Below are 25,979 nucleotides of genomic sequence, written 5' to 3'. Positions count from 1 at the left end.
CAGGCTGATGTCAGGACTGACTGAGGTAGTGGATTTGGGAGCCCTTGAGAAGTTAAGAGGACTTGTCAGAGGGACACAAGGGCTTCACCACATCCAGCTTCTGGTGACAGGGGTGGTGCTCGTTCGCTTTGGTCGTGGGAGATAATGTGCTGTCCCCAGGCGTCATTAGCAGGTGGCCGTAGGCAGCCCCTGTCTGCTAGGAGAGCTGCCGGGGAGATTAGGAGTAATCCCTGAGAAGGGCCCGGTTCTGGTCGGCACGTAACAAATGTCAGATTTAACGCTGGACGCGACCCAATCCTTTCACTGTAAGCGTTTCTAAACTGGCCTCTCTAACTGTCTTTGACTTTAGTCATTAAAGAAGAAGCTAATCACAGTGAGATGGCAGAAGATCTGTGCAAGATAGGATCAGAGAGATCCCTCGTGCTGGACAGACTAGCAAGTAACGTCGCCAAACGTAAGAGCTCTATGCCTCAGAAATTTGTTGGTAAGAGTCAAACGTTTGCTGTCTCTTAAAAAACAACTGTGTGGGTGTTTTAGACTCAGCTGGTCCTTAGTTGAGAGTAGGAGAGAGAAAAAGAATCTCGTTTTGTTTTTGTTTTTGTTTTTTTAAAGCAAAAATTGGTAGGCTTTACGTTTCTTAAATATTTTGGATTTTTTTTCTGATAGACTTCTTACACAGAAGAAGTCTTCTCCAGGCAGTTTTTCCTCCGTATGGTCTTACAGCATCCCAGGCACCCAGGAGATGTGCCTGTGGACACCATGCACTTCCGGATCGGTGCGCTGTGTTGGCCTAGCGCGGCTGGGGGCTCCCCGCACAGCCCATTCACCTGCTGCCTGAGCAGCCCCCCTGAGCCATAGAAGCTCAGAAGTTCATAATACCCCCTGCGTGGGCTACCTTGAATGGCAGAGCAACTGGCCAATGAGAAGGCCCAGGGAGGAGGGGGCACAGCCACGATGGCTGTGCTCACCGTGGGATCTCTGCCCATGCCAGGTGTTTTGAGGGATGAAGGGAAGAGCAAGGTGGCCCTTTCCTCTAGGAGCTTGCTGCCCAGTGTAGACGGTACACAGAAGCACCAGCAGCCCTCATCAGGCCACACACTGCAAATGCAGGAAGAATGATTAGCTTGGTGTAGAGTTAGCTCGGTGTAAGAGTGGAAATGCCCTCGACTTGGGGCCCAACCTGAGGGTGTCAGCACACAGCCGTGTGTTAATGCTGTCACCTGGGTGACATTACTTGACCTCTCCTAGCCTTGATTCCATGCTTTATGTCCCTCACGTGGCTTTGTGAACATAAATTAACACCAAGGATGTGAAAACATTTAGAAACCCTCAGTGTAAAGGTCAACTATTATCAGTAGGATAATGTGGAAAGAGAATGCCAGGGGAAAGGTCATGTGCATGAAAAAGGACCTTGGGGGAGGGTCATTATCGGGAAAGAGGACCTTGGGGGAGGGTCATGGTCAGGAGAGAGGACCATGCGGGAAGGTCATGGTCAGGAAAGACGATGATTAGTAAAATTTCATGAAGCTGATAGTGACCTTGATGGGGAACTAGAATTTCAGCACATTATTAATAGTGGAAGACAGGGACAGGATTCTGCACAGACATGAAAGTACAGGGACATGGTGACACCAGTTGTATGGGTTGGAGCGGGGGAGGGGGTGGGTCTCGTGGGACCGGACTGGGGAGCAGGGTGTGTTCCGAGCTAATTCATGTGCCCTCGGGGAAGCAAGAATATTAAGTCCCAGTAAGCTCTGGCTGCAGAATCAGTGGCCTTTGAATGCTGAGGTGGGAAATGTCTCCTTAACTCAAGAGGCAGGAAAAGGCACTGGCATAATTTTAATGGGAGCCACATCTTAGCAAACAAGACCACGAGTGCCAGAAGGTGACTGGGAAAGGAGAGAGTCAGTGGTGGCAGGGAAGGAGGAGGAAGCAGAGCAGAGGAGTTTGGTGACAGGCGCTGGGGGTCAGGGCAAGGACTGGGGGGTGGAAGCCGTGAGTCACTGCAGTTCTAGTAGAGGAGGGCGCCATTTACAGAAATGATAAAGCCACTTTCTGGAAAAAGAGTTCTGGTTTTGATCTGCTCATCTTCAAGGGCTTTCTGAGGTCGAGGCCACATGGGAGCACGGAAAACGTGTGTTGGGAGAGGATGGGTCTATAATGGGGTTAATGGTTAATGAGGCGTGGGGTTCCAGAGGGCAGATGGGACAGCAGGAAGCAGCGAGGACAAGGAGAGGCCGCGTTCTTGGGGCTCCAGCCTCCCTTTTGCACGGAAGCCCCCGTCTGGATCAGATGTTAGAGGCTCGTCACAGGTTGGGGGGTGGGAGAGTTGGGGGAAGGAAGGATCCAGTTTCAAAAACTTTTGCAAGCCACTGGCTGGAGACACCATGTGGGGAGTCACCCACATAAATATGCAGGCTTGGACTGTGGGGAATGAGGGAGGCCCTGCGTTTCCTGAACAGAGCAGAAGCAAGGTCCTGAGCACAGAACAGGCTGCTGTGCTGGGATTTCAAGTCGCACTGGTCTAGGTGAGAACTCAGCACTCACAGGTGCTGAGCAGTGGGCAGGGCGCAGTGCACAGTGGGTGGTGTGCCGAGGTCAGCAGGCGGCAGGTGAGGCAGAAGGCCAGGTAACCAGGGGCGGAGATGGAGCAAAGACCCGGTAACAAATGTGCCCGAGGGTTGTTCGTGGTCACTGACGTTGAGAAGCTGGGCACGCCTTCTCCTTCACGTTGGGAAATTGGACAAGTCCTGCTGAGGATTTATCAATGAATCTTTGCAACTCATATTAGCTTTTGGAGGCTTCCAACCAAATGAGACTACCTGTGAGCCTCTCCTGTAGCCACCTGGGAGGAGGTCCCGAGTTGGGTATTATCTTCAGATTCAGATGCTTCTGTGTTCAAAACAAACAACAACAACAACAACAACAAAACAAAAGTTCTAACCAAGCCAAACCAGGGTTAGAAAGAAGTCTGCGGGGGGAGGGGGACACAGGAGAAGATGTGATGTGAACAGTAGGACAAGGAGAGAAGCATGGAGACTGGAACAAAGGGCTCAGGAATGGCTGCATATTCTGTTAGGTGTTTTCCCAAGAATTTGGTGATTGATAAGTTCTTTATAAAATAATACCTCTTTCTATACCCAAATGCCTAGCTTGTCCTCACTTCATTGTGATGGGATTTCAGTCAACCACTTCTGACTTGTCACAGTGTCTCCATCGCTAAAATAAAAAATAAATAAATAAATAAGAAAAGAAAAGAAGGGAGGGTGGGAGGGAGAGAGAGTGAGAAAGGAAGGCAGGAAGGAAGGGAAGGAAGCAGGGAGCGAAAAAAGGAAAGAAAGATCTCTTGGGGTCCTTCTGAACTTCGACATGCTGATTTTATCCTTTCTATAAATTTAGAAAATGTGTAGGAGTGCACCTGTTTTCATACATGATCATACACATGGGCCAGGGGTGGTGCTCTTGAAAGGCTCCAGGTCTGCATTCAAGAGCCCTGAGTTCAAGTCCAGATCCAGCTATGATTGGCTGGTGACCTTGAGCATGTCACTGGACTCAGTGTCCCCATCTGTGAAATGGGTGTGATGCCTCCTGTTCTGCATCCTTCCCAGTGCTATTCTGAAGATCAAAAGGGACAATGGGTGTGGCACTGCTCTCAACTCAAGAAAGCACTTAAAAAATGTAAGGTGACATTATTTTCCTGTGGTAGATTGCTCAGAATGGTCTATAATTTTGTTGAATCGATATGAGATCTATGATTAAAATTTTTACCTAGCACATTGGCATGACTATAAGTAGGTATTGATTCTGCTGACAACATTCCTCACCAATTGTGTCATCAAAGATCTCATCCTCTGAGATCACTGGATCAATGAAGCCCATCACAAAGGAGATAATAATGTTACATAAGGATGCTACTCATTGTTCTTAGTCTGTTGGGCGATTACAGGGAGAAAGTGTTGTTTCTCGTTGTTGTTAGAAAGGAGGGGTGGGGCAGAGGGAGATGGGGAGAGAGAATCTCAAGCAGATTCTATGATGAACACAGAGCCCAATGTGGCGCTTGACCTCACGACACTAAGATCATGACCTGCACTGAAATTAAGAGTTGGGTGCTTAACTGACGGAGCTACCCAAGCACCCTGAGAAAGATTTTTAAATACAGAAGAGGAGATAAGGGAGAATAACAATGATCAATGTTCCGGCTATCCATTATAATTATCTTGGTATAGTTCCTTTTTTTTTTTTTTGAGATAAAAACACAACCCTGTTGCATTATTAAAATGACCCATGGTGAATATAAGGAATTTTAATAGAAAGATGAATGTTTTAGAATCACCCCCAAACCCCAACATCCAGAAATTGCCAATATTAAGAGTAGCTGGACATTATTCTAAATATCTTTCTATCCATATATAGGTATGTGAGGGGCTAGATGATGAACAGGTGGATTGATAGACAGGTGTGAAATAAATGTAAAGATTCTATCGTATTACAAATGCTCTTTCAAATTGAAAGTATTACTTCTGTAGCTGTCTTAAATTTAAGAGGTAAACAACAAAACTGGAGGCATGGCTGATCTTCAAGTAAATGTTTTCTCACAAAAGATATTATTTAAAGGATTTTTCCAAGATTAAAAAGATATACTACTTTATTTAAAATGTGAAGACCTTCAAATCAGTATTTTAATCCATTTGTTTCATTTAGGCAGTATGTACAGACCTGTAGCTTTGGGGAATAAGGACATGATTTTATTCCCTGGTGTTCAGTTACATTATTTTTACATGGTCTTGCTTCCTAATATTCACATTCTATTCCATAATCCTAATTCTTCCAGAAGTCTAGCTACTTATTGTTAATCCTATATTTAAATAGATTCAAGGCTCAGACTCAGTCCTTTTACTGCCATTTCTATTTATTTTGATTAATCTCATAACTGAATGGATTTAGCATGAAAGGTGTTATAAGGAGCCCCTGGGTGGCTCAGTCAGTTAAGCATCGGCCTTTGGCCCAGGTCATGATCTCAGGGTCCTGGGATGGAGCCCCATGTTGGACTCTGCACTCAGTGGGGAGACTGCTCCTCCCTCTGGCACTCCCCGTGCTTGTGCACTCTCATTCACTCTGACAAATAAATTTTTTAAAAATCTTAAAAAAAAAAAAGAAAAAGGAAGGTGCTATAGGTGTTCTGTTTCCATGATTGTTTTGTGTTCAAGGTTGTCTACCTGCTGCCATTCTATCTTGACAGAGTGTGTGGTGACATGATGGCATTGCTTTTTGAATGTTGCTGTGAAGATCTCTAAGACCAATCTGATATTTTTTTTCTGAAAGGTGATTTCCATTTTCTTTCTGAATGCTTGAAGAGTTCTTTCTGTAACCTTAAAGTTAAATAGCCTCACTAGGATGTGTCTTGGTATTTTGTATTCTGAATAAAAATTTCCTGCCATTTTAATCTGGGGAATCCCTTTTTCTCTATTTCTGAAAAATTATTTTCCTTATAAAGAATTTTTTGTTCCATCTGTTGTAATCTCTGTCAGGCATACCAGTTGTCCTGTGTTGGATAATTTGTCTTCCATATCTGTTAGCATTTCCTTAAGTTTTTTTTTTGTCTTTTTTCACATTCATTCACACTTATTTTTTCCTCTATGTCAGTCATTCCACTTTTAGTAGCTTATGTTCTGTTACTCACTGCTTTTAAATCTATGGATTCATTCTGTAATAAAACTTTTGGGGACCTCATTATGTTTCCCAAGATCTGACATCTTCTTTTTTCATCTTATTCTATTGTTTTAGCATGCTGTCTTTCAGTACTTGTTTTTCTGGAGTCCATGTCACAAAGTAATTATGAGATACCTCTCTTCCTTGAGTTAAGCTTTTTTCCTAGGATGGGTTTATTGGTCTGTTTTACTTCCTTTCCTCCCTTGTATTGCTAGAAAATATTTTCACTGTAACCATGGCATTTCTTTTCATCTTGCTATTCTGCTTGGGCTGATATAACCTGATTGACATTTCGACATTCTTCCCACTGTATGTGAGACTTTTTTTTTCTTTTCCTGTGAGAGCTATCGAATTTTCTAAATCCTGAAAGAATGCCAAGGATGGGTTGAGGGGGGAGTTCAGGTGAGGCAAAGTGCAGTCTTTGTTTAAAAAAAAACTTTCTCTCTGCTCTCTCTCCCTCGTTCTGAGATTTGGTTAAATGTCCTGAACTGGTTTTCATTGCACTTGGATAGAGAGTGGTTCCCAGCCCCACAAGGGGACACCAGAAGCTTTGGGCCATTTCCCCTCATATAGGACACGACTCCTATCAAAAGAGCCAACTTCACTGCTCAGCTGTCCTGTCCCACCTGGTTCTTGCTAGCAAGAGGTTTTTCACTGGTTGTTTGGTTGGTTTTTTTTTTTTTTTTTTTTGGTCAGAAGTGGAAGAAGATGTTTATTTGAATTGGTTCTCTACAAATATGAGGAGATTAGGGAGAATGCTGAGGATTTTGTTGACTCATACTTAAGGTTTTTAGAGGTCAGACCTGCAGCAATCTTTTACCATATGTCTCAGGACAGAATTGCCTTTCCTTGGTCCTTGATTTTTTTTTTTTTTTAGTTATTTTATCAGAACCCATTCTCTTATTTAGTTGATTGCCAAAGTGAACTGTGTGGGTTTTTATATTTCTCACTTTGTGGAATATTGGGGAGGAGAAATTCTGTGGGTTTCAATATGCCACAGTAATCTGCAATATATGGATTTTTTTCTCCATTTGTTGTTGAAAACAAGTTTTAAAAACAATGGATTTTAATGGTTACTTGGGAAACCAGGGAATCACGACTTTGAGGAGAAGCAGGATGACTAGGTGGGAAACCACCATTTTTGGTGGGGCTATAAACACTTTGATATGTACCTAAATCAACCTCAAAGTCTGTGCCTCATCTTGTCCTTACCCGGGTCCCTACAAACCATCTGTTCTGGGGTTAGAGCAACAAGATATTTACCACCTTAATACCAGCATGAGGAGAACTCTGTGATGTTAGTAATGCTATCGAATTACTACTTTGAACTCTCAATGAGAGAAACACCACCTCTGTGCTCCCTGCCGTCCACCTCCTGGAGAGATTCCATCCATTCTGTTCCATTTCTGCAGCGGTGTGACTGGCCAGCAGCAAGTTTTCCTTTCTGTAATCTGAGGATCACACTGTTCCACTATCAGGGCATGTGCCCCTCCTGACCACCAGAAGATTAGAATGAATGCAGGCTGAGCCGTTTCATGATATATCTCCTCTGCAAGCAAGAAATGAGACCAAAAGATACTTCGTAGCATGATGGGACCAAAGCCTGGACAATTATCAGTAGTCAGAAACATTTTTCTAAAAGGGTTAGTTCATAAGTTTTGAACTACCAGGGAGTTTGTTCTCCTGCTGCTAAGAGCTAGCAAGAGACATTGAAGTCAGGTGTCCGTGTGGGCGGTGTGGGGACCCTCCAGTGCCACACCCTCACCAGAGGCCATTACCTGGAGTCCTGGGAGAGTCTCTAAGTTCACTTACCTCTGCGTCTCTCAACCTGTTTTTCTGCCCGTTACCCAGAAGGGCACTTCCTTCAGATTCTTCAGGAGCTCCCCATTTTCCCCTGGACAGAAGCTTCCTCTTGGTCTAGTCCCATCGTCTGACTAGATGCCATTTCCACCTGGCCCTGCACCCAGGCTCTGGCCTCACCACCTTTACTCTGTCCCTCCGAAGCTCCAGGCTCCTTCTTCCCTTGCTTTTCTCTTGCTCCTCCTAGTGTGGGACACAAGGCCCACTCACCTGGCTGACTCTTCCTAGGTCAGAAGCCCTTGTGACACAAGCCTTCTGTTTTCTTCATCAAACTTCACAGCCTGGGCCACGCTGTTTGTGCAGCCCTGTCTTAATATCAGTCCACTGTTAGCTAGCTTTTTACCAGCTCACCTGTCTGTCCCTCCTCTCTGGTCCAGGAGATACTCAGTGCTCAATGAAGATGTGTTAGAGGAAGAAAAGAAACAGAGTAAGGGGTAAAATGTAAACAATTCGTGAGTGCCTCGGGGGCTTTGTTTTTTCATAAACCAGCCCTGAAAGGAAAGCAAACCAGTAGTCCTGACAGTAAAGTGCAAACAGTTAGGGAATTTGCTAATTAAGCCCTGGTTTCATACTGAACCTATAACCAATATTCTGAGAAGGTGCATCTTTTTTTCTTCTAAGATTTTATTTATTGGGACGCCTGGGTGGCTCAGTGGGTTAAAGCCTCTCCCTTCAGCTCAGGTCATGACCCCAGGGTTCTGGGATGGAGCCCTGCATCAGGATCTCTGCTCAGCAGGGAGCCCTGCTTCCCTCTCTCTCTCTCTGCCTGCCTCTCTGCCTACTTGTGATCTCTGTCAAATAAATTTTTAAAAAATTAAAAATTAAAATTAAAAAAAGATCTTATTTACTTGACAGAGAGAGAGAGAGAGAGAGAGACAAAGAAGGAACATAAGCCATAAGCAGGGGGAGTGGGAGAGGGAGAAGCAGAATCCCCAGTGAGCAGGACGCCCCATGTGGGGATCAGTCCCAGGACCCTGAGATCATGACCTAAGCCAAAGGCAGATCCTTAATGACTGAGCCACCCAGGTGCCACAAGAAGGTGCATCTTGGTGAAAATATTTACTCAGCAGCCAGAGCTGGTCTCAGGGCTCACCATTCCCAGGCAGCAAGCTTGCCCACAGCTGCAAACCTTGCTGCCAGACCAGAAATTTCTTGAGGTGAAGCTCACATGCCGAGAGTCCTCGGCAGTGGTCCCTTGAGCACTGTTTGTGCCTCGTAGTTTTTGGAAAGATCAGATGAACGGCACCTTCTCCCCTGAGCTTCCTTGGTTTGCGACCAGCCTCCCCACACATACCTCTGTGGCACGTGGCTCTGGTGCGGCCATGATGTAAAGGTCAGTGGAGCAGGAAGTGAGGATGGTGTGGGCAGTGGACCCTGAGCATCTTTTTACTCTCAGAGCCCAAACTCAGCTTTCAGTAAACTTTAATGTCAATCATATCTTTTGACGAAATTTTATTCTGAGTATTAAAGTTATGAATTTAAAATTCTTTTTTTAAAAGATTTTATTTATTTGACAGAGAGAGATTACAAGTAGGCAGAGAGGCAGGCAGAGAGAGAGAGAGAGAGAAGCAGGCTCCCCACTGAGCAGACAGCCCAATGTGGGGCTCGATCCCAGGACCCTGGGATCATGACCTGAGCCGAAGGCAGAGGCTTAACCCAGGCACCCCTGAATTTAAATTTCTATCATGTAATACTATTTTATCTATCTATCTATCTATTTATTTATTTATTTGGGAGGGGGAGATTGTAAGCAGGGGTGGAGGGGGCAGAGGAAAAGGGAGAGAGAGAATCCCAAGCAGGCTGCACATCCACCGTGGAGGCCAACGTGGGACTCCGTCCCACAACCCTGGGCTCGTGACCTGAGTGGAAATAAAGAGCCAGACGCTTAATCTACTGATCACCCAGGTGCCCCCGTCTAGTGCTGTTTTAAATAACTACATTGCATTCTGTCGTGAATAATTATACAATAATGTACTTTGATTAAATTTACGAGAGATTCACTAGTTACAGCAAATCACTTGGAATGCTCTATTGAAAATACATCATTTAAATATTAATCTTAAGTTAAATATAGTAACATCCGATTATACCCTCCAGAGGAAGAGACGCAGGGGGTGGGTGAGCATTCGGTTGGAAGGTGTGCTGTTTATACTGACCCCAGTTCACTCTGGTTCAGGGATTCATTTGTCGGGTCAGTTCTGTTTAAGTGCAAACCCTGGGCAGGTCCCTCTGCTGCATGACCACAGGCAGGGATGTCGCCACCTTCCCCATCTGGGAGGTGACTGTGTGGCTTGTCCTCTGCGGGAGGACTGGGATGCCCTGAGTTGGGGTGTCCCCCGCCCCTCCCCCCACCCGTGTCGATTTCAGCTGTCGCTATCATGCACAGAGCTAATCTGGCCTCACTGACCGTCACCTGCCTCCCACAGGGGACAAGTGCCTGTCGGACATGCCCTATGACAGCAGCGCCAGCTACGAGAAAGAGAACGAGATTATGCAGACCCACGTGATGGACCAAGCCATCAACAACGCCATCAGCTACCTGGGGGCAGAGTCCCTGCGCCCGCTGGTGCAGACGCCCCCGGGCAGCTCCGAGGTGGTGCCGGTCATCAACCCCATTTACCAGCTCCACAAGCCCCACGCAGAAGGCCCCCCGAGGTCTAACCACTCGGCCCAGGACAGCGCCGTGGAGAACCTGCTGCTGCTCTCCAAGGCCAAGTCGGTGTCCTCCGAGCGGGAGGCGTCCCCGAGCAACAGCTGCCAAGACTCGACGGACACGGAGAGCAATAACGAGGAGCAGCGGGGCCTCATCTACCTGACCAACCACATCAACCCGCACGCCCGCAACGGCCTGTCCATCAAGGAGGAGCACCCAGCCTACGACGTGCTGCGGGCGGCCTCCGAGAGCTCCCAGGACGCCTTCCGCGTGATCGGCACGAGCGGGGAGCCCATGAAGGTGTACAAGTGCGAACCCTGCCGGGTGCTCTTCCTGGACCACGTCATGTACACCATCCACATGGGCTGCCACGGCTTCCGCGACCCTTTTGAGTGCAACATGTGCGGCTACCACAGCCAGGACCGGTACGAGTTCTCGTCCCACATCACGAGGGGCGAGCACCGCTTCCACATGAGCTAAGCCAGGCCAAGAGAGGCACGTGGGGCCCAGGCCCTCCCCTCCTGCCAGCAGCCGGGACTGGACCAGAACCTTGTGCTTTGATTTCTAGGTGGTTTTTCGTTTCGTTTTGTATTTTTTTTTTTTTAAGTCGGTTGGTTGGCTGGGGTTTGATTTGCCGAGATTTTTACTGTTAGAGACAAGGTTACATGTGGACACCCCACCCCCACCCCCCAAATTGCTATGTTACTAGATGTGCTCATAGACTGTTAGCCGAAATCCCCTTCCCCGCTTCCTAGAATTCCCCTCCTCCAAAGAGTTGCTCATTTTTAGAGAATGTTTGGTAAAAATAGGTCAGGGCATGGGAAGGAATGAGCTGTGCTGAGCGTCCCTGCACCCCATGTGGCTGCCGAGGCCCCAGATGCAGTGAGCACAGCCCTTGGTCCTCAGCCTGGCAGGTGATTCTGCCCCCCACAACACAGCAGGGCCAAGAAACCCAAGCTGGAGCGTCTGATCACGTGCATCTAGGTCTGGAAGCCTGCAGTTTGTAAAAGATGTGATTGTAAGTCACAGCCTGAACAAAAAGTACACTGTTGGAGCAACGCTGGACTCCCCGGGCAAAGGGCACAAGGAGGGGTCAGAGGACCTGGTGGTCTCCGTCTCAGTTTCCAAACTGCTGTAGCATTGCTCAGCCTTCTCCGGCTTCCAGCAGGTGGAAGGCGCCCCCAACTCCACACTCCCGGAGGTCCATCTGGAGACCTCGGCCCTCTGCCTCCTCACATCTGTGCCTCTCATACCCAGAGTCCGACACTGCACTTTCAACATCCATCATGAAGTGCTGACCTTAATTCCTTTGAACCTCTCAAATGGTAACATTCCTCAGAAACCAAGGCTTTATCCAAATTCCACACTCTTCACTCCCTGGCTGGTTCCATTGACAGCCAGAAGTCTGTTTCCCCTCCGAGGCCCAACCTAGACCCCATTTCAATGATGTCACTGGTTTGTTTGTTGGTACATTTCTTTCCCTATCCTCACGCTACATTATTCTTGTCCTAAAATCCATAAAAGGAGCATGCAGTATGATCAGTCATTTTCAGAGCAAGGAACTGTGATGAGCAAAGCCCAGGAGATGTGGCTAACAGGCTGAACCTACTTGTTACAAACTAAACTTTGCAACAGTCTAAAACTCTCCTGTAAAGACAGAACAGCCTCTATGTGCCCACCCAAAAATAGGAATGCCCTTTCTCACCCGGGGCTTAGAAGGTGCAGAGCAACCATGAAACCCGTCAGCGAGGTCTGACGGGAAAGAGGCAGGTGGTTCTGGAGTTAGAACCTTCCTGAGCCGTGTTGCCTGGAGCCCCGCTGAGGTGTTTGGCCATTCTTGTCCCCACTGGAAGGGGTAGCCCTCAAGGTTAATCCTATCATTAAAGATTATAATCCCAACCACCTAGGCAAGTAAAAACTGTACAGTTTCCAATGTTTACATGTCTTTGCCAAAACGGAACCAAGGTGAACATGAAAAAAAAAAAAAAAGAAGAAAAAGAAAAATTGTCTATAAGCACCCCTGCATGTAATCTAAATCTGGGTTTCTTAGTCACAGTGCCCTTGACATTTGGGGCTGGATCATTGTTTGGGATGGGGGAGCCCCCTGTGCCTTGCACAATATTTAGCATCAATCCAGGTCACTACCCAACAGATACCAGTAGCAACCAAAAATCTCTCCAGATGTTGACGAATGTCTCCTGGGGAAGCAAGTTGAGAACCGAGTTGAGAACCCCTGCTCCACTTAAACCAGTCGAGGGTCTGGGAACCCTTCCCAAGAGCAAGGGTACCGGAAGAATTGTCCCCTCTGGGGGTCTAGCTCCTGACCTGTGTTCCTTTGTACTCACTGAAAATCCTATAAATGAAATAGTCTCTCTCATTCTTCAGAAGGAAATCTTCTTGTGTGCGTTTGAGTTCTGTTGAAAGGATGGAGCCCACACATGTCATTCTTGAGGTGTGGGTGTCTTTGCTTATGAAACGGTGTGGTGTTTTGAAATGGGAAACAGAGTCACAGGGATTGAGACTCGGGTGCCTGGATGCGCTGAGGCAGGTAGCGACAGGGCTACTGACGGCTGTGATTCCACACTCTGTCACAGAGAAAGCTATATTTCATCCAAACGAACATGGTCAAGGTGAGAGACTTCAGAGATTTCCGGTTTGCTGGCAGTGAACCTGCCTAGTTCTTTTCCACCCATCCCACACAGCCAGTTGGTGGAAAGGAGTTAAGTTTTCCCCACCACGTGGCTTCAGACAAAGCTGAACCCCAAACTGTAAATAGTGGCCACAGATGTTCTTTCCTAAAATGCTCCCCATCCTCTCCCCCCACCACTGCCTTTTCCAGCTAATGTAACCGTCTATTTACACACTTTTTCTTGTGGTTTTATATTGTAATACCATTTTTCTTTGAGATTATTGTGTTTAAGGTAAGGTCCCATAGAATGGCAACAAGTAATTAAATTATGTTACAAAGATGGTCCTATTCTGTAACGAAAGCTGTTGACGTTTTCTCTTCTAGCTGGTTAAAGTAGGGTTTTGCATGACTTCACCTCTTTATGTGCTGTGGTCTGTTCTGTTGTTGGATAGTGTGAGTGTGTGTCTTGGGAACTGCTGTGTCCTGAAGGGTGCCTAGGCTTTATACACCTATCTTTAAAATAAACACTGGAGACAGGAGGGTCACTAGTTTGGGGTCAATGTGTCGATTACAGTAAGAAATCACTGCCCTTCGCCTCCGGTCCCCATCACTGAGCTTCCCCCAACAGAAAGCCTGGACGCCTGTTCCTCAACAAGGTCCCTTCTGTGACAAGGACCTCAGAGCACAGGCTGTCCTATTGGAAGGATCACTAAAAAGATTTGAGGTGCCATTGTTTTGCCACCAAAGGTCATATCCCCACACCAGTCACTTCAGAGACTGGCATGTTCCACTTCCAATTGAGAAGCGTTCACAAAAAGAAATCCTAGAATCTTCATTGACAAAGGAAGCTACTGTTAATGGAGATGTCAGTTTGGGTTTTTTTTTGGGGGGGGGGGGTTTCTTGATTTGTTTTGATTACCATGTAGCTCTCATAGTGTGGTATTTTTGCCAAAGCAGAAGCGGAATCAGATGGACTTGCAGAGACAAATCACGAAGCAGATGTATTTCTCTTTACCTGCACTTTTTGAGTTTCAGCAATAAGGTTGGTTCAACTTACAATCCAGTCAACTTTCATTCAGCTCAGTGTGTGTGTGTGTGTGTGTGTGTGTGTGTTTAACTTTAAAATGAACCACAGTCAGATCTATTTAAGATGGACAGGTCTCAGAAGAAAGAAGTACATCCACACATGGGTATGGTCGCCTTCACTGTGAACAGATGTAACCAGGTATTAATATGCAATATTGTTTCAAATACTTTCTAATACACTTTTTTACAATGTTGTCTGTGGGGGATCCTCAAGGTCCAATTTGCTTGCATCCCGGTGCAGCTTTAAGTCTCCGAACGCCATTCTGGAAAATATGTGTACAGGATTGTAAATGAGAAAATGCTCTTGTATTTCCCATCCGCCTTCTCTGGTGATGTTAAATTATTTCTGTTTAGCTGTGAACAAGGGGTAGCATACCCCCTGGAGGAATAGAGGATCCTTTTGTACACATTTTGAAAATGCTTCTTCTGTAGTGATAGAACAAATAAATGCAACAAATACTTTGTTCCTTTCCCGTGAAGTCCGGGGCCCAGAGGCGAGGCCACCTGCCGCAGACTCCTCCCCACCAGAGGAGGGGGAGGGCCTTGGGGCAGCTGAGCCCGGCGGGGGGAGGGGGGGCACATGACCGTGGGCATGGATGGCGTTCACAACACAGCAGTGTGGCTCGGCGGCACACTGACCTCTCCGCGGCTGCGCTGGGCTTGGGGGGCGAGGTCTCAGTCTTTGGCTTCAAAATGTGGATTTGAGACAGGTGGCGGTGGCGAACAATAATCGGTGTGCCCCACGCTTTTCACAGTCTGAGGCATAATACCGCGGGAGGCGGGTCCGCAGCTGTGGGGGCGCGGGAGACAGGGGCTGATCACAGTGGCCACGTGTCATGACCCTACAAAGCTGTGCTCTTAGACCAGGGCCAACCAGTGCCAGAAGGCTCGTGTCCCTTTTGGAGAGAGAACCAGACTTCAGGTTCCCACCGAGTGAACAAGATGGGGTAGGCCAGGTCTGCATGGTGCAACCTGGAGCAAGGTGAAACGCTAGTGAAATAGACCGCGCTCTTCCCTGTCAGCCCTGGCCGTCAATTCCCAAAGGAGACTTTCAAAACCAGCCCCTGACAAGGCAGCATCTTTTGAGGAAATGCTCAGCCTCCTCCAGTAAGCTCACTTCTGGAGTGTGTTGCTCGGACTGATGTGATGGGATGCACTAGAAATCGGTTCCACCATGTTATAGCTGTGCCTTGTTATTTCTCCGTGATCACAGATCTGCACTTACTTACAGATAAACCGAACTCAGCCAAAGGGAGGAAAGTCACTCAAAAGGATGAGTTTGATGTGAGAGTGACAAACGTGTCTGTGTGCATCCGTGCAGCTCACATCCTTACAAAGCTTAATAAATGAAACCTGGAGGAATTGAGAGGCAAATCATCGCTGGCACTAATCCCTCCCAGATGTCCAGTCTCTCAGTTGCACATTGGACTCTCATCCTGGAGCCCCAAATGTGGCCAGTGGGTGAGAGTGAGGTTTCCAATCTCAGTTCCAAGAGCCATCGGTAGGACAATAAACTCCATTTCTTAGTTTTCACCAAGAATCCTAAGAATGATTATCTCAGCTCATCCTTCTGACCCTGAACCTTTAGTGTTCCTGTGCCGTCCCTGGTCCCTACACCCTGCAAGTCCATGGTGCATCTACCTGATGGGCCCGAATGATGAGTCCCACTCTGGGTAAGGCTGCCCCGGTGGGGGTCCACTTTTGTGGACTGACAGTGGAGGTGTGCCTGGCGAGCCCCAGGAGGACAGCGCTGGATTTTAGGTGGGATGCGGTAAAGTGAGAAAAGCTGGCGGCAGGAGCAGAGGACCGGAGGCCGAGTAGACGTGATGTGTTCTTGGTGCCCTGCCACTGTTCCCAGCACCCCCAGAGCAGCTGTGAGCACCTCCACCCTCTCTGTATTCCACGGGGAGCCCCAGGGCTGCTGCTGAGTTTCCCTGCATGATTTTATCATTCCTGCTGGAAACTGCTACTCTTGTACACTTTGCTTCTGCTCCCAATGAGGGCCATAAATATACAAGTCCATACACATACACACACACACACACACACACACACACACACATATATGATTCTATTATTCTATTTATTTAAGAAAGAGAGCAAATGAGCATGAATGGCGGGGAGGGGCATAGGAACAAGCAGACTCCCACTGAGCTGAGTGAGGATCCTGATGTGGGGCTCGATCCCAGCACCCTGAGATCATGACCTGAGCCAAAGGCAGGGACTTAACCCACTGAGTCACCCAGACACACCAAAGTCACATTTAAATGTGAGGGTGAAACACTAATATTGGGGGAGCTAAAGACCAGGATTGCGGATCCAGAGGCCAAAGATCCCTGATCCCATTGCTAATTAATTAGCCATATTTTTTTTATCAAAATTAAACATCTTGGAGGTTTTGTGACTCCTTGGTGAAAGCACGCATTTTCATCAAAAACACATGGACTCTCAAGGAACAGAATTCCCATGGCAGTTTCTAAAAGTCCTGTGCTTTTTTTTTTTTTTTTTTTTGGTATGGCTTCTCAACTCCAAACACAGAGCAAGGCACAAGAGGAAATTCAAGGGACCCAGTGATTGGTACAAGACTGGGGGTTGGCGGGGACGAGTTCCTCTGCAGGCCAGGATCTGCTTGATGCCTCTGGGTTTTCTCTGCACCAGAGTCTCAAGTGGCATCAGGAGGCACAGACCCCGCCTGCTCAGAGATCCTGCCAAAGCATCACTGTTCCTTGCTCTGCCTGCTTCATGGCAGTCTTACCTGCCTATCTCCAAATGCCCTGGCCCTCAAGCCATCTAACAGGAGAAAGTGGAGTCCCTTGGCTCTGAGGATGACAGTGCTGCCTCACAGCCAGGCTCCTGTCCTCTCACAGGCCTTTCCTGCCCTGAACCCAAATTTCCAATCCCCAGCTGCCTCAAGGCTTCTTTGTCCTCCACCCCCTGCCCTGGCACCAGTGTTTCCAGAGATCTCCTCTGACCCTGGTTTTCAAATGCAGCTCAGAATCACCTGGGGGGTCATTAAAAAGGCAGTTTCCAGAGCTCTGCTCCTGATCTTTCTGGAACTGGAAGTCTGCATGGAGTCCACACACCAGGCATGGGACCAGCTCCCCCAGACCAACGAAGCTGATTCCCCATCCTGTTTCTCCCCCAGCACAGTTCACAGCTTAGCCCTCTTCCTGTCCAAACATTTTTTTTTTTAAGAGAGGAAGAACAATTATGATTCTCTCTTCCCCTGGAGTCTGAAGCAACTCAGAGACAAGAGGATCAGAGAGTGGAAAACCAAAATAAATCTCTATGTTACCCATACAACCTAGATTAGAGGACACACTTCAGTGTATGACCACAGCAGTCTTGCTAAACCCTTTGCCCTGAATTAGACCAGTGTATTCCCCTGGACACAGGCAGCATTTAAGTTCACACACTCCCAGGAAGACTGAGCTTTGGCCCTGTGGGAACGGGGGACAGGAGACTCAGCAGGCAGCACAGCCCAGCAGAGCTAAAGTGTGCTCAGTTCTTGCCCCCAGAAGAGGGTGAAGAGGTGACCAAACATTGGACGGCACGGAGGGGAGATGCAGTGTCCCTGGCGGCACGGAGGGGAGATGCAGTGTCCCTGGCGGCACGGAGGGGAGATGCAGTGGGAACAAGGGAGGACAGGAGGACCTAGGCATGTCCTGGCAGAGGTCAAGCTACTAACCTTGGAGGGGGTCCAGATAAGAGGGAAGCAAAGAGGAGAGGGATTGGATTCTTGCCACTAGGATGTGATTTCCATGAACAGAGTGGTCTGGGATTTTTTTTTTTTTTAAGATTTATTTATTTATTTATTTTAAGAGAGAAGGAGAGAACATGAGTTAGTTGGGGGAGAGGCAGAGGGAAGGAAAAGAGCATCTCAAGTCAACTTCCCACTGAATGTGGAGCCCAATGTGGGGCTCGGCCCCACCACCTCAAGATCATGACCTGAGCTGAAATCAAGAGTAGGGCATTAACTGACTGAGCCACCCAGGCGCCCCTGGGATTTTTTTTTTTTTTTTAATGTACCAAGTGCCACATCCTTGGTGTCAACAGGAAGGCCTGGAATAGGCTGGGGGCCTGCTCTGGTCTGAACAGTCGTGTCCTCGCGCTGAAATCCCGGCCGAGCCTTCAGAAGTGGGATTAGGGCCCTCATAAAAGGGGCCCAGAAATATTCCTGTGCCCACGTGAGGACACGGCGTGAAGGTACAACCCAAAAGAGGGCCCTCAGTCCGACTCTGATCTCACAGGTGCAGCTTCCAGAACTCTGGGAAGTAGTTTCTGTTGTTTCCAAGCTCCTGGAGTCTGTGCCATGTTGTTACAGCAGCCCCATGGGTGAAGGTGGAGCTCCATGGACATAGGCTACATTATCCTCTAAGGCGATTTAATCCACTGCTCATTGCAGGAATAACCATCTCCGATCCTAGAGGAGCCATTAAGACCACAGAGGCTCGAAGGGGGAGTGTGGTTTTGGTCTTATCTAAGCGACCAGATGGTGAGAAGAGGTGAGCTGTAAGGAGGGGTCCAAGACCTGAGCGTCACCAACACATGGATGGCTGATGGTAATAAGGAAAGTGACGGATGTGCCATGTGTCTGAGGAGGGAGAGGGGGAGGCCGGGCAGTGGCTTTGAAGAGCCCACAAAAGGAAAGCCAGCTGTGTGCAGCACCCCAAATTTTTTCAGTGCAGAAAGAGAGGCCACAACTGGGTCAAAGGAAGCAGTGGAAATGAGAAGGGGCAGAGAACAAGCTGCTGCCTGAGGGTCCAGGACATCCACAGGGACATTCCTGAAGCACCCCCATGGGGGTCTGGCAGAGGAGAAGCCAGGAATCCTGTACACTACAGACCTCGGGCCTTGGCTATGACTTGCTGCTTTAAAAATGCCAAATGCCGGGCAGTATTTCCTAGGGACACAGGTACAGACCTTGTGGTGAAGTCCCCTTGCTTGTCCCTCCCTGCTCAAGACCCTTCCCAAATGTCCCTCCTCCCCGGCAGCAGGGTGCTGGCCCACGGAGCAGATGGGCTGTGGCTACCCGGTGAATCGGCACGACGGGAAGCAGATGCAACCACCAAGGTCCCTGCGCACAACTGGGAACCAGCCAGTTGGGGAGGAAATTTGCATAACAAGGATAATTTGGTACCAAAACTGTCCCTTGAAGTGAACGACATGGATCTCGGTACAGCTAACAAATTTCACTTCTTCTTTCCCATGTTTTGTCAGACCAACTAGATGTGACATTGAGCGTGTGAATTGTCCCAAAATGTTCTGCCTGTCCCTCCGTGGGTCAGCTCCAGGACTCCCTTCCGCGCTGCTCATCCCTGGGCCTCCCATGCAGGGGTCCCCTCCCCACATGTCCCCCAGCACATGCACCCACACCTACACATAGCAGGGTGGGCCCAGGCTCTCCAGAGTCCTGCTGGCCGCTATGCTGGGCTGGCCTCACCTCTGGGGCATCTCAGCCTACCCGGCACCTGTGGCAGCTTCCTCATCACATCTCCCTCCTGCTTCCTGTGGGTGAGGGCAGGCCAGGCCCCACAGCAAGGAGGGTCTGTGGTTTTGGGGCCCTCATCTGATTCCCCTTTCAGGGCCTCCTCCCTCTGGGCGCTGCCACTCAAAAGACCGGCTGTGGGTCCCCCCCTGCCTACACCCAGATCCTATCCCTGAAAGCAGGAGGATGCCATTTCAAAACTGCGGGTGTGCCGCCCAGCGGGAAATCAGTTGCATGTTTATATCCAGTGTGAGTTTGGGAGTTCTGCCACCACCACGGCAACCCTGAGAGGTCAGGGGGCCTGGTCTAGGCTTCAAGTCCACTTCCTCCAGAATGGCATCCAGGCCGACCACCACGTGACTCCATGGGGTTCCCTCCAGCCTCACTGCTGCTGAACTAGTCATTCAATAAGCCTGAGCTCGTTGTACTGAGCTGGTTTGTGGAACTCTCTCAAGACCAGGTCTCTGTGCTCCTGGAGTCCTTGGCTAAGTCCATGCCAGGGGCTCTTGGGATGCTGTGTGTCAAGTGTCCACCTCCTCCATCAGATTGTGAGCTTCTGGAGGGCAGACATGCTGCCGCCATCATCCCAAACCTCCAACAGCAAACAAAGTCAGGCACTCACAGTTCTAAGAATGCCATGTGATATGTGGAATGGGCCTTCAGTTCTGCTTCCTGGGCCCCTTGAGGTCTTATCTTGCCCTAGATGGTGACCTGAATCCTCACCCCATGACTCCTCTTTCTGAAGCCCCTTCTCATCTTTCCTCTTGCTTCAGGGCCATTGTCATTCTCCCTGGAGACAGGCACAAGGCAATGGGACCCAGGGCCCAGGCTCCTAGGGTCCCTGAGTCTTTCCAGGAGGGTCCTGTCTTACATCCTAACATTTGGGTCCTTGTAAAGGGGTCCTGTCTGGGGGACAGACTGAACGGTCCTGAGCAGAAGCTGCTGAGGAGCAAGAGGGGCTGAGAAGCAGGGAAGGCAGCCTGCCAGGATCCTCTGGAACAGTGCATCTCAGTCAAACCTTGAGAGAAAAAGGCAGAGAAGAGAAGCAGAGTCATGCAAAGTATCCAGTCAAAACCAGAGAAGACAGAAAGAGTGGAAGACAAAAAGGAAGTGACGGATGGACAGATGGAAGGAAGGAAGGAGCAAATAAATGGAAAGAGTAAGAATGTAATGGACACTAATCCAATTGTATCAATACTTTAAGTGTCATTTGTCTAAATGCAACAATTAAAGGGGCACCTGGGGTGGTGCTGTCAGCTAAGCATCTGACTCTTGATTTTGGCTCTCGTCACGACCTCAGGGTCCTGGGATCAAGCCCTGCCGTGGGCTCTGTGTTCAGCAGGGAGTCTGCTTGAGAGTCTCCCCACTCTGCCCCTCTCCCCATGTGCGAGTTCTCTGGCTCTCTCCCAAAATAAATAAATAAAATCTTTTTTAAAAAAATAAACACAGGCACCAATTAAAGCACAGAGATTATCAGAGCGGACCCACACACAAGCCCCAACTATACACTGTCCGCAAGAATTCCCATTCAGACATAAAGACATGTACGCTGAAGAGACACCATGTTAGCACTGATCCAAAGAAAGCAGGAGTAACTATATTAAGCTTTCAGACAGAACTGACTTCAGAACAAGGACAGTTATCAGGGACAAAGGGGGGCCTTACCTAATGATAAAGGGGTCTATTCTTCAAGAAGATATAGCAAGCCTGTATATGTGTGGTCTTAACAGAGCACCACAGTATCAGCCGAACTGATAGATATGCAAGGGAGAAGAGACGAAGCCATGCTTGCAGTCAGAGGCTCTCAGAACCAGACAGATTCAGCAAGCAGAAAATCAACAAGGACACAAGGAGCCTGCAACACACGGAGCCCAGCCGCTCAAAAAGCCCAGCTTTTTTTTTTTTTTAAGAATTTTACAAGTTTAATGTGAAAATTAAAAAAAGAAAAAAAATACAAATAGAAAGAAGTTCATATTCTTTAATGTTGTACAAAAAAGTATGAGTAGAACCAAAATTAAACATTATCACATTTGTTTACACCACCATCTAGTTCTTCATATTAACTTTACTATTCAAACAACAGATAGTAGGCAGCAATTTAGGGATTGGGAAAGAGAGAAAACCCAAAACAAACTTTTCTACCATATTTATTCTATACTGTGTATAGTTATTGGAGTGAAGAAAGGCAGCAAAAAAATTCAAGGCAAAAGGACAGCATGCAGACAGGTACAAAAGGCTCGAGTGTGGAAGTGGTGTTTGAGGAAAGCCTGGGTCCAGAGTTTGGCTAGAGTATCCTGGGATGGGTTTCTGGGCCTGCGGCCTCCAGGTAGCCCCGCCGTGGAGTGGGGGATAAGCAGGAGGGGGAACCATGTTTAGCTCCAGAAGCATCCTCTCAGCACCAAAGCTGAACAGGGCCCAGAGTGGAGTGGAAAATGAGCCCTGTTGTGATTCCGGAACTGCCAGGCTGCTGGGGAGGAAGGGCAGAGGTGGGTGTGTGCACCAGTTTCAGGTAGTGAAACTATGGCCAGGGAAGCAAAGTGACTTTTTCAAGGTCACAGAGAGTCACCCTTGAGCACACTTCCTAAAGCCCATTATGCATAATACAAAATGAAGAATGGAACAGAGTGTCTTGGGAAAAGCCATACACCTCTGCCCCCTCTCAGAGAGTTATGCTGTATGGTAGCATTTGAAAGGTTCCAAGAAGCACATCTAGGTGGCATAGTCAGTGAAGGATCTGCCTTCAGCTCAGGTCATCATCCCAGGATCCTGGGATCAAGTCCTGCATCGGGCTCCCTGCTCATATGGAGTCTGCTTCTCCTTTTCACTCTGCCTGCCGCTCTCCGTGCTTGTGCTTTCTCTCTTTCTCTCTCTCAAATTAATAAATAAAATTTTAAAAACAAAGGCTCCAAGAAGAATGGAATACAGTTCTTTAATCCAGATTCCCACAAATGGATTTAATGCCCCCAAATCCCCACCACCCCTTTTTTATTGTCAACATACAACTTGCTATAGGAGGATGTGGTGAACAACTCGTAGTCTGTCCCTGCTCCAGGAACAGCCCTCCAGCCATGCCCCAGTACTGAGGTCTGGACCACTGCTCAACAACACTATTCCTGTGGTGCCAGGCCCTGCTTCTCCTACTCTTCCTGTCACCCTGCTTGGTGGTCTTTAGCATCTGGGGTCATGGGTGAAGACCTAGGTGTGGTTCCATCACTTGGTCAATGTCCTCATCCAGAAGTGAAGCCAGGGTAGGAACAAACACAGGCCCAGGCCCCAGAAGGTGTCCCCCACAAGTCCTCTGTGAAACTGAGGGCGCTTGTATGAGTTGTCTCCTGCCTTCTGGAAGTTGGTCTTTCTGTGAGAGTGGAATTGCTTCAGGGAAATGTCTTCTGCTGCCAGCAGGGGTGTAGCTAGAGCATTTCAGAGGTGAGATTGGGGGTGTCTCATTCTCTTTATGGCAGGAAAAAAAGAGGCATGACACTCGCCTTCTCAGCCTATGGTTCTACTCGACATTGAGACGTAGGACCTGATGTTGGGCCTGGATGATTCCAAACACGTTGAGGTCCTGTGTGCCTGTGTTGACATTTGAAAAGGAGCAACATACCATTTCAATATATTTATTTCCTGGTTCAGGCCTTGGTGAAAAACACCACTAGACCAACCATAAAACACTTGAGGGAAACAAAAGTAAGAGAGAAATGTGCTGAGCTGGTCCCGGATACCAGACACGGTTCTGTTGCGATCTTTGCAAGCTCTGTCACACCTACCTTACAGCTCAGACAGGATGCGTCATTTCCCCAAGTCACGCAACATTTACAGACCCCAGATACCCAGGATAACACAGTTTGCAAGAGCGAAATAGAAGCAATACACCAGTGTGGAGGTAACACAACTTCTTAATAATATATCTACTCTGTTATGTTGCATGTAAGAGAAAAGGGAAGATACCAGTTACGCCGATAAATTATTCTTTGTTTTCCAAGCATTTTCCTATGATGGCTGCCGTTAGGTATCATTCACATTTCTGTTTTTCAGTACCCAGACCTTTCACTTCAGACTCAGTCATATTTTGTATACATCGCCACACACAGAGTTTCTTTTTTTGTGGTGAGAACGTTTAGACCTACCCTCTTGGAAACTCTCGGCTATGTAGTACAGTGTTAACTGTGGTCGCTGGGCTGCATATGACCCCCATACGACTTACTTACTTTATAACTGGAAGTTTGTACCTTTGGACCCCCTCGCCCATTTTTCCTATGCCAGGCCCCCACCTCTGCCAACCAGCAATTATGAGGAAGAGCCCTCGAAACAGTTTCACTTGGGTGATGTAAATCTTGCTTACAACACTTTATGTTTGGAGCTCGGGGTGGGAGGCAGGCAGACAGAACAGTTTTGGGGAAAAAACACAATAAAGAAACTCAAAAATTCTCATCCATGGGGCGTGCCTGAATTTGAATGATGGGATGAAGACATGTGTTGAGAAAGACTAATGATTCAGAAAGAGAATCAGAAGTAGTAGAAAGCTGAGTGGGAAAAAATTTACCAAGGAAAAAAAAAAAAAGGTGTTGCCTTCCACTCTGCCCTGCTATCCGAGGGGGAGGAAACCACCATGCCGGAGCCCACAGGCTCCTCCAGCGCTGCCTGTGGGGCTCAATGCCGGGTCTTCCTTACGAAGAAGGACATCCACCATCCCCCTGGGTGGCTAAATGCAGCCCTCCCCCAGCAGGCCCACAGACACAATCACTGAATACTCACTGAATGAATATTCGGTGGGTCGGGCACAGAGCAAGGAATACGGAAGGGGCAACGTGCATAGCAAGCCTGGGATGGAGGTGCCACCACCTCCTGTCTTAGAGCTCACGTGCAAAGGAGTCCTGGACCTCGCTCACCTGAGGTACCCCAGCGGGTGAGAGCCACAACTGTCACCACACCATGGTCAGTGGGGCTGGGCCTCGTGTACAGAATCACCTGAAGCAAACAGAAGGAGCACAGTTCCTCACCCTTAGGATGACCTGGTCCCCGGCAGGCACTCTGGGAGCACGCATACCCCCATATAGGCGGGGTTGAGAATGTGAACATAGAGCAGCTGAAAAGACATCTCCCTCAGAAGCAAAAAGCAGAGCTGATTTCTTGACCGTTTGCGTGGAGGACCAGAGCTTCCCGGCAGAGATGCCGCCGCGTACATCATGGCCTACCTGTGTTGGACCAAAACAGAGGCTCAACGTAGAACATCGCTGTTCCATACAGTAGTAGCTTAGTGGCCCACATGGCTACTTACACTTAAATTCACTGAAATGTAAAGAACTAGAAAATTCAGTGGCGTCAGCCACATTCCATGTGTTCAGGAGGCCACGCAATGCCCACAGCTACCATACTGGACTGCGCAGATACCGGCAGCTCTCCACATCGCGGAAAGCTCTGGGGCATAGCTCTGAGAAGACTCCCAGCGTCCAGCCTGGTGCCCAGAAAAGGTGGTACCTGCCAAGCATTGATTCCCTCCCCAAGTAAACCACGCACTCCCAGCTGGCTCCGCATGAAGCCTGCCCTGGGGTACTGGATCCCTAACGCTCCCTTCAATATTCAAATTATGCAGAAACTTTCATTTCCCTTTTGACGACCAGGGCTTTCACTCTGCCAGGCAGGGACACAACATTTGCCTGAGGACATGTGCTTTGTATAAAGCAGGCTCACTGGGGCCTTCAAGGTGTTGGCTAAGTGGGGACTGCTTTTCCCCCACCAGTGCCTTGGAAATCTGGGACCTGCCTGACTTCCTCCCTGTTCCCGGTGCTGTGTTGGAGCCCTGGCTGGCTGCTTCTGTGACCTCCAGTCCCCTTCCCGAAGCCACAAGCTGCAAAACAGAAACTGAGGAGCCATGGCGGGAGGGTGGGATTTCCAGCAAAATAGGGAAGGGCTCGTTATAGGCCGCTGGTACGTTCTTGCAGGATCATTCTCCTCTCAGGAGAAAAAGAGGAAAAGAAGGCAAATCACTTTCCACTTGCTTCTGCTTCTCCTAAATAAACTGCTTGCCTAATTTCCTTTGCACTTAGAGAAATGTTCCTTGTGAAAGTGGCTGTTTCCACACATTCACACAGCAGAGCTCTGGGAGGCACTTGCATTTCGGGACCCTCCCCTTGCCTGGTTACATCCTCGCTCCTTGCATCTGGGCTTGAAGACAGGTGCTCACTCAGATCAGCAGCTCCTTCCTTCAGTAGAGTGTGCGGGTCCCTGCTGGACCTCAGGGCCAGGACACAGCTCTGGAAGGTTCTCGTCGATATCAGGCTGCAAAATACAGGGCTGTGTACACCAGACTGTCACACACTCAAGGCCACGAGAAGGAAGTCAAGACCATTCCTAATCCCAGTCTCTGAGTACTGGGCTGGAGTTGGACCTGCTGGTTAATAACTCAATCTGACCAGCCTCCTCTTCAAATCAGAGCTGAAAAACGCTCACTGGAAGCAGATGGACTCGGTGAGATCATGTCTGGTTGACCCAGAAAAGAACAGCTTACTTAAAAGGGATTCAGCCACTTCCAATTTATATAGAAACAAGCACAG

At 48.4% G+C, this 25,979-nt stretch overlaps 1 protein-coding gene across 15 annotated transcripts in view; it reads left to right on the top strand.

The window, feature by feature from the left end:
* The window catches only part of IKZF1 (IKAROS family zinc finger 1), a 94,235-nt gene extending 79,836 nt beyond the window's left edge, over positions 1-14,399 (top strand). For 9 of the 15 annotated variants that reach the window (XM_045089557.1, XM_045089558.1, XM_045089569.1 and 6 more), the window contains 2 exons: positions 350-484; positions 9,996-14,399. In XM_045089557.1, coding sequence (XP_044945492.1) covers positions 350-484; positions 9,996-10,702 — 842 coding nt within the window. In that variant the 3' untranslated portion in view covers positions 10,703-14,399. The remainder of the gene's footprint in view (positions 1-349; positions 485-9,995) is intronic. The other 6 variants (XM_045089570.1, XM_045089568.1, XM_045089555.1 and 3 more) reach the window with 2 other exon arrangements.
* The last annotated feature ends 11,580 nt before the right edge of the window (positions 14,400-25,979 follow it).

This window comes from Mustela putorius, unplaced genomic scaffold (genome assembly GCF_011764305.1).
Source record: "Mustela putorius furo isolate JIRA1106 unplaced genomic scaffold, ASM1176430v1.1 tig00003845_pilon_pilon_pilon, whole genome shotgun sequence".
Taxonomy (NCBI): Eukaryota; Metazoa; Chordata; class Mammalia; order Carnivora; family Mustelidae; genus Mustela; species Mustela putorius.
This window is presented reverse-complemented; position numbering and strand designations above follow the sequence as displayed.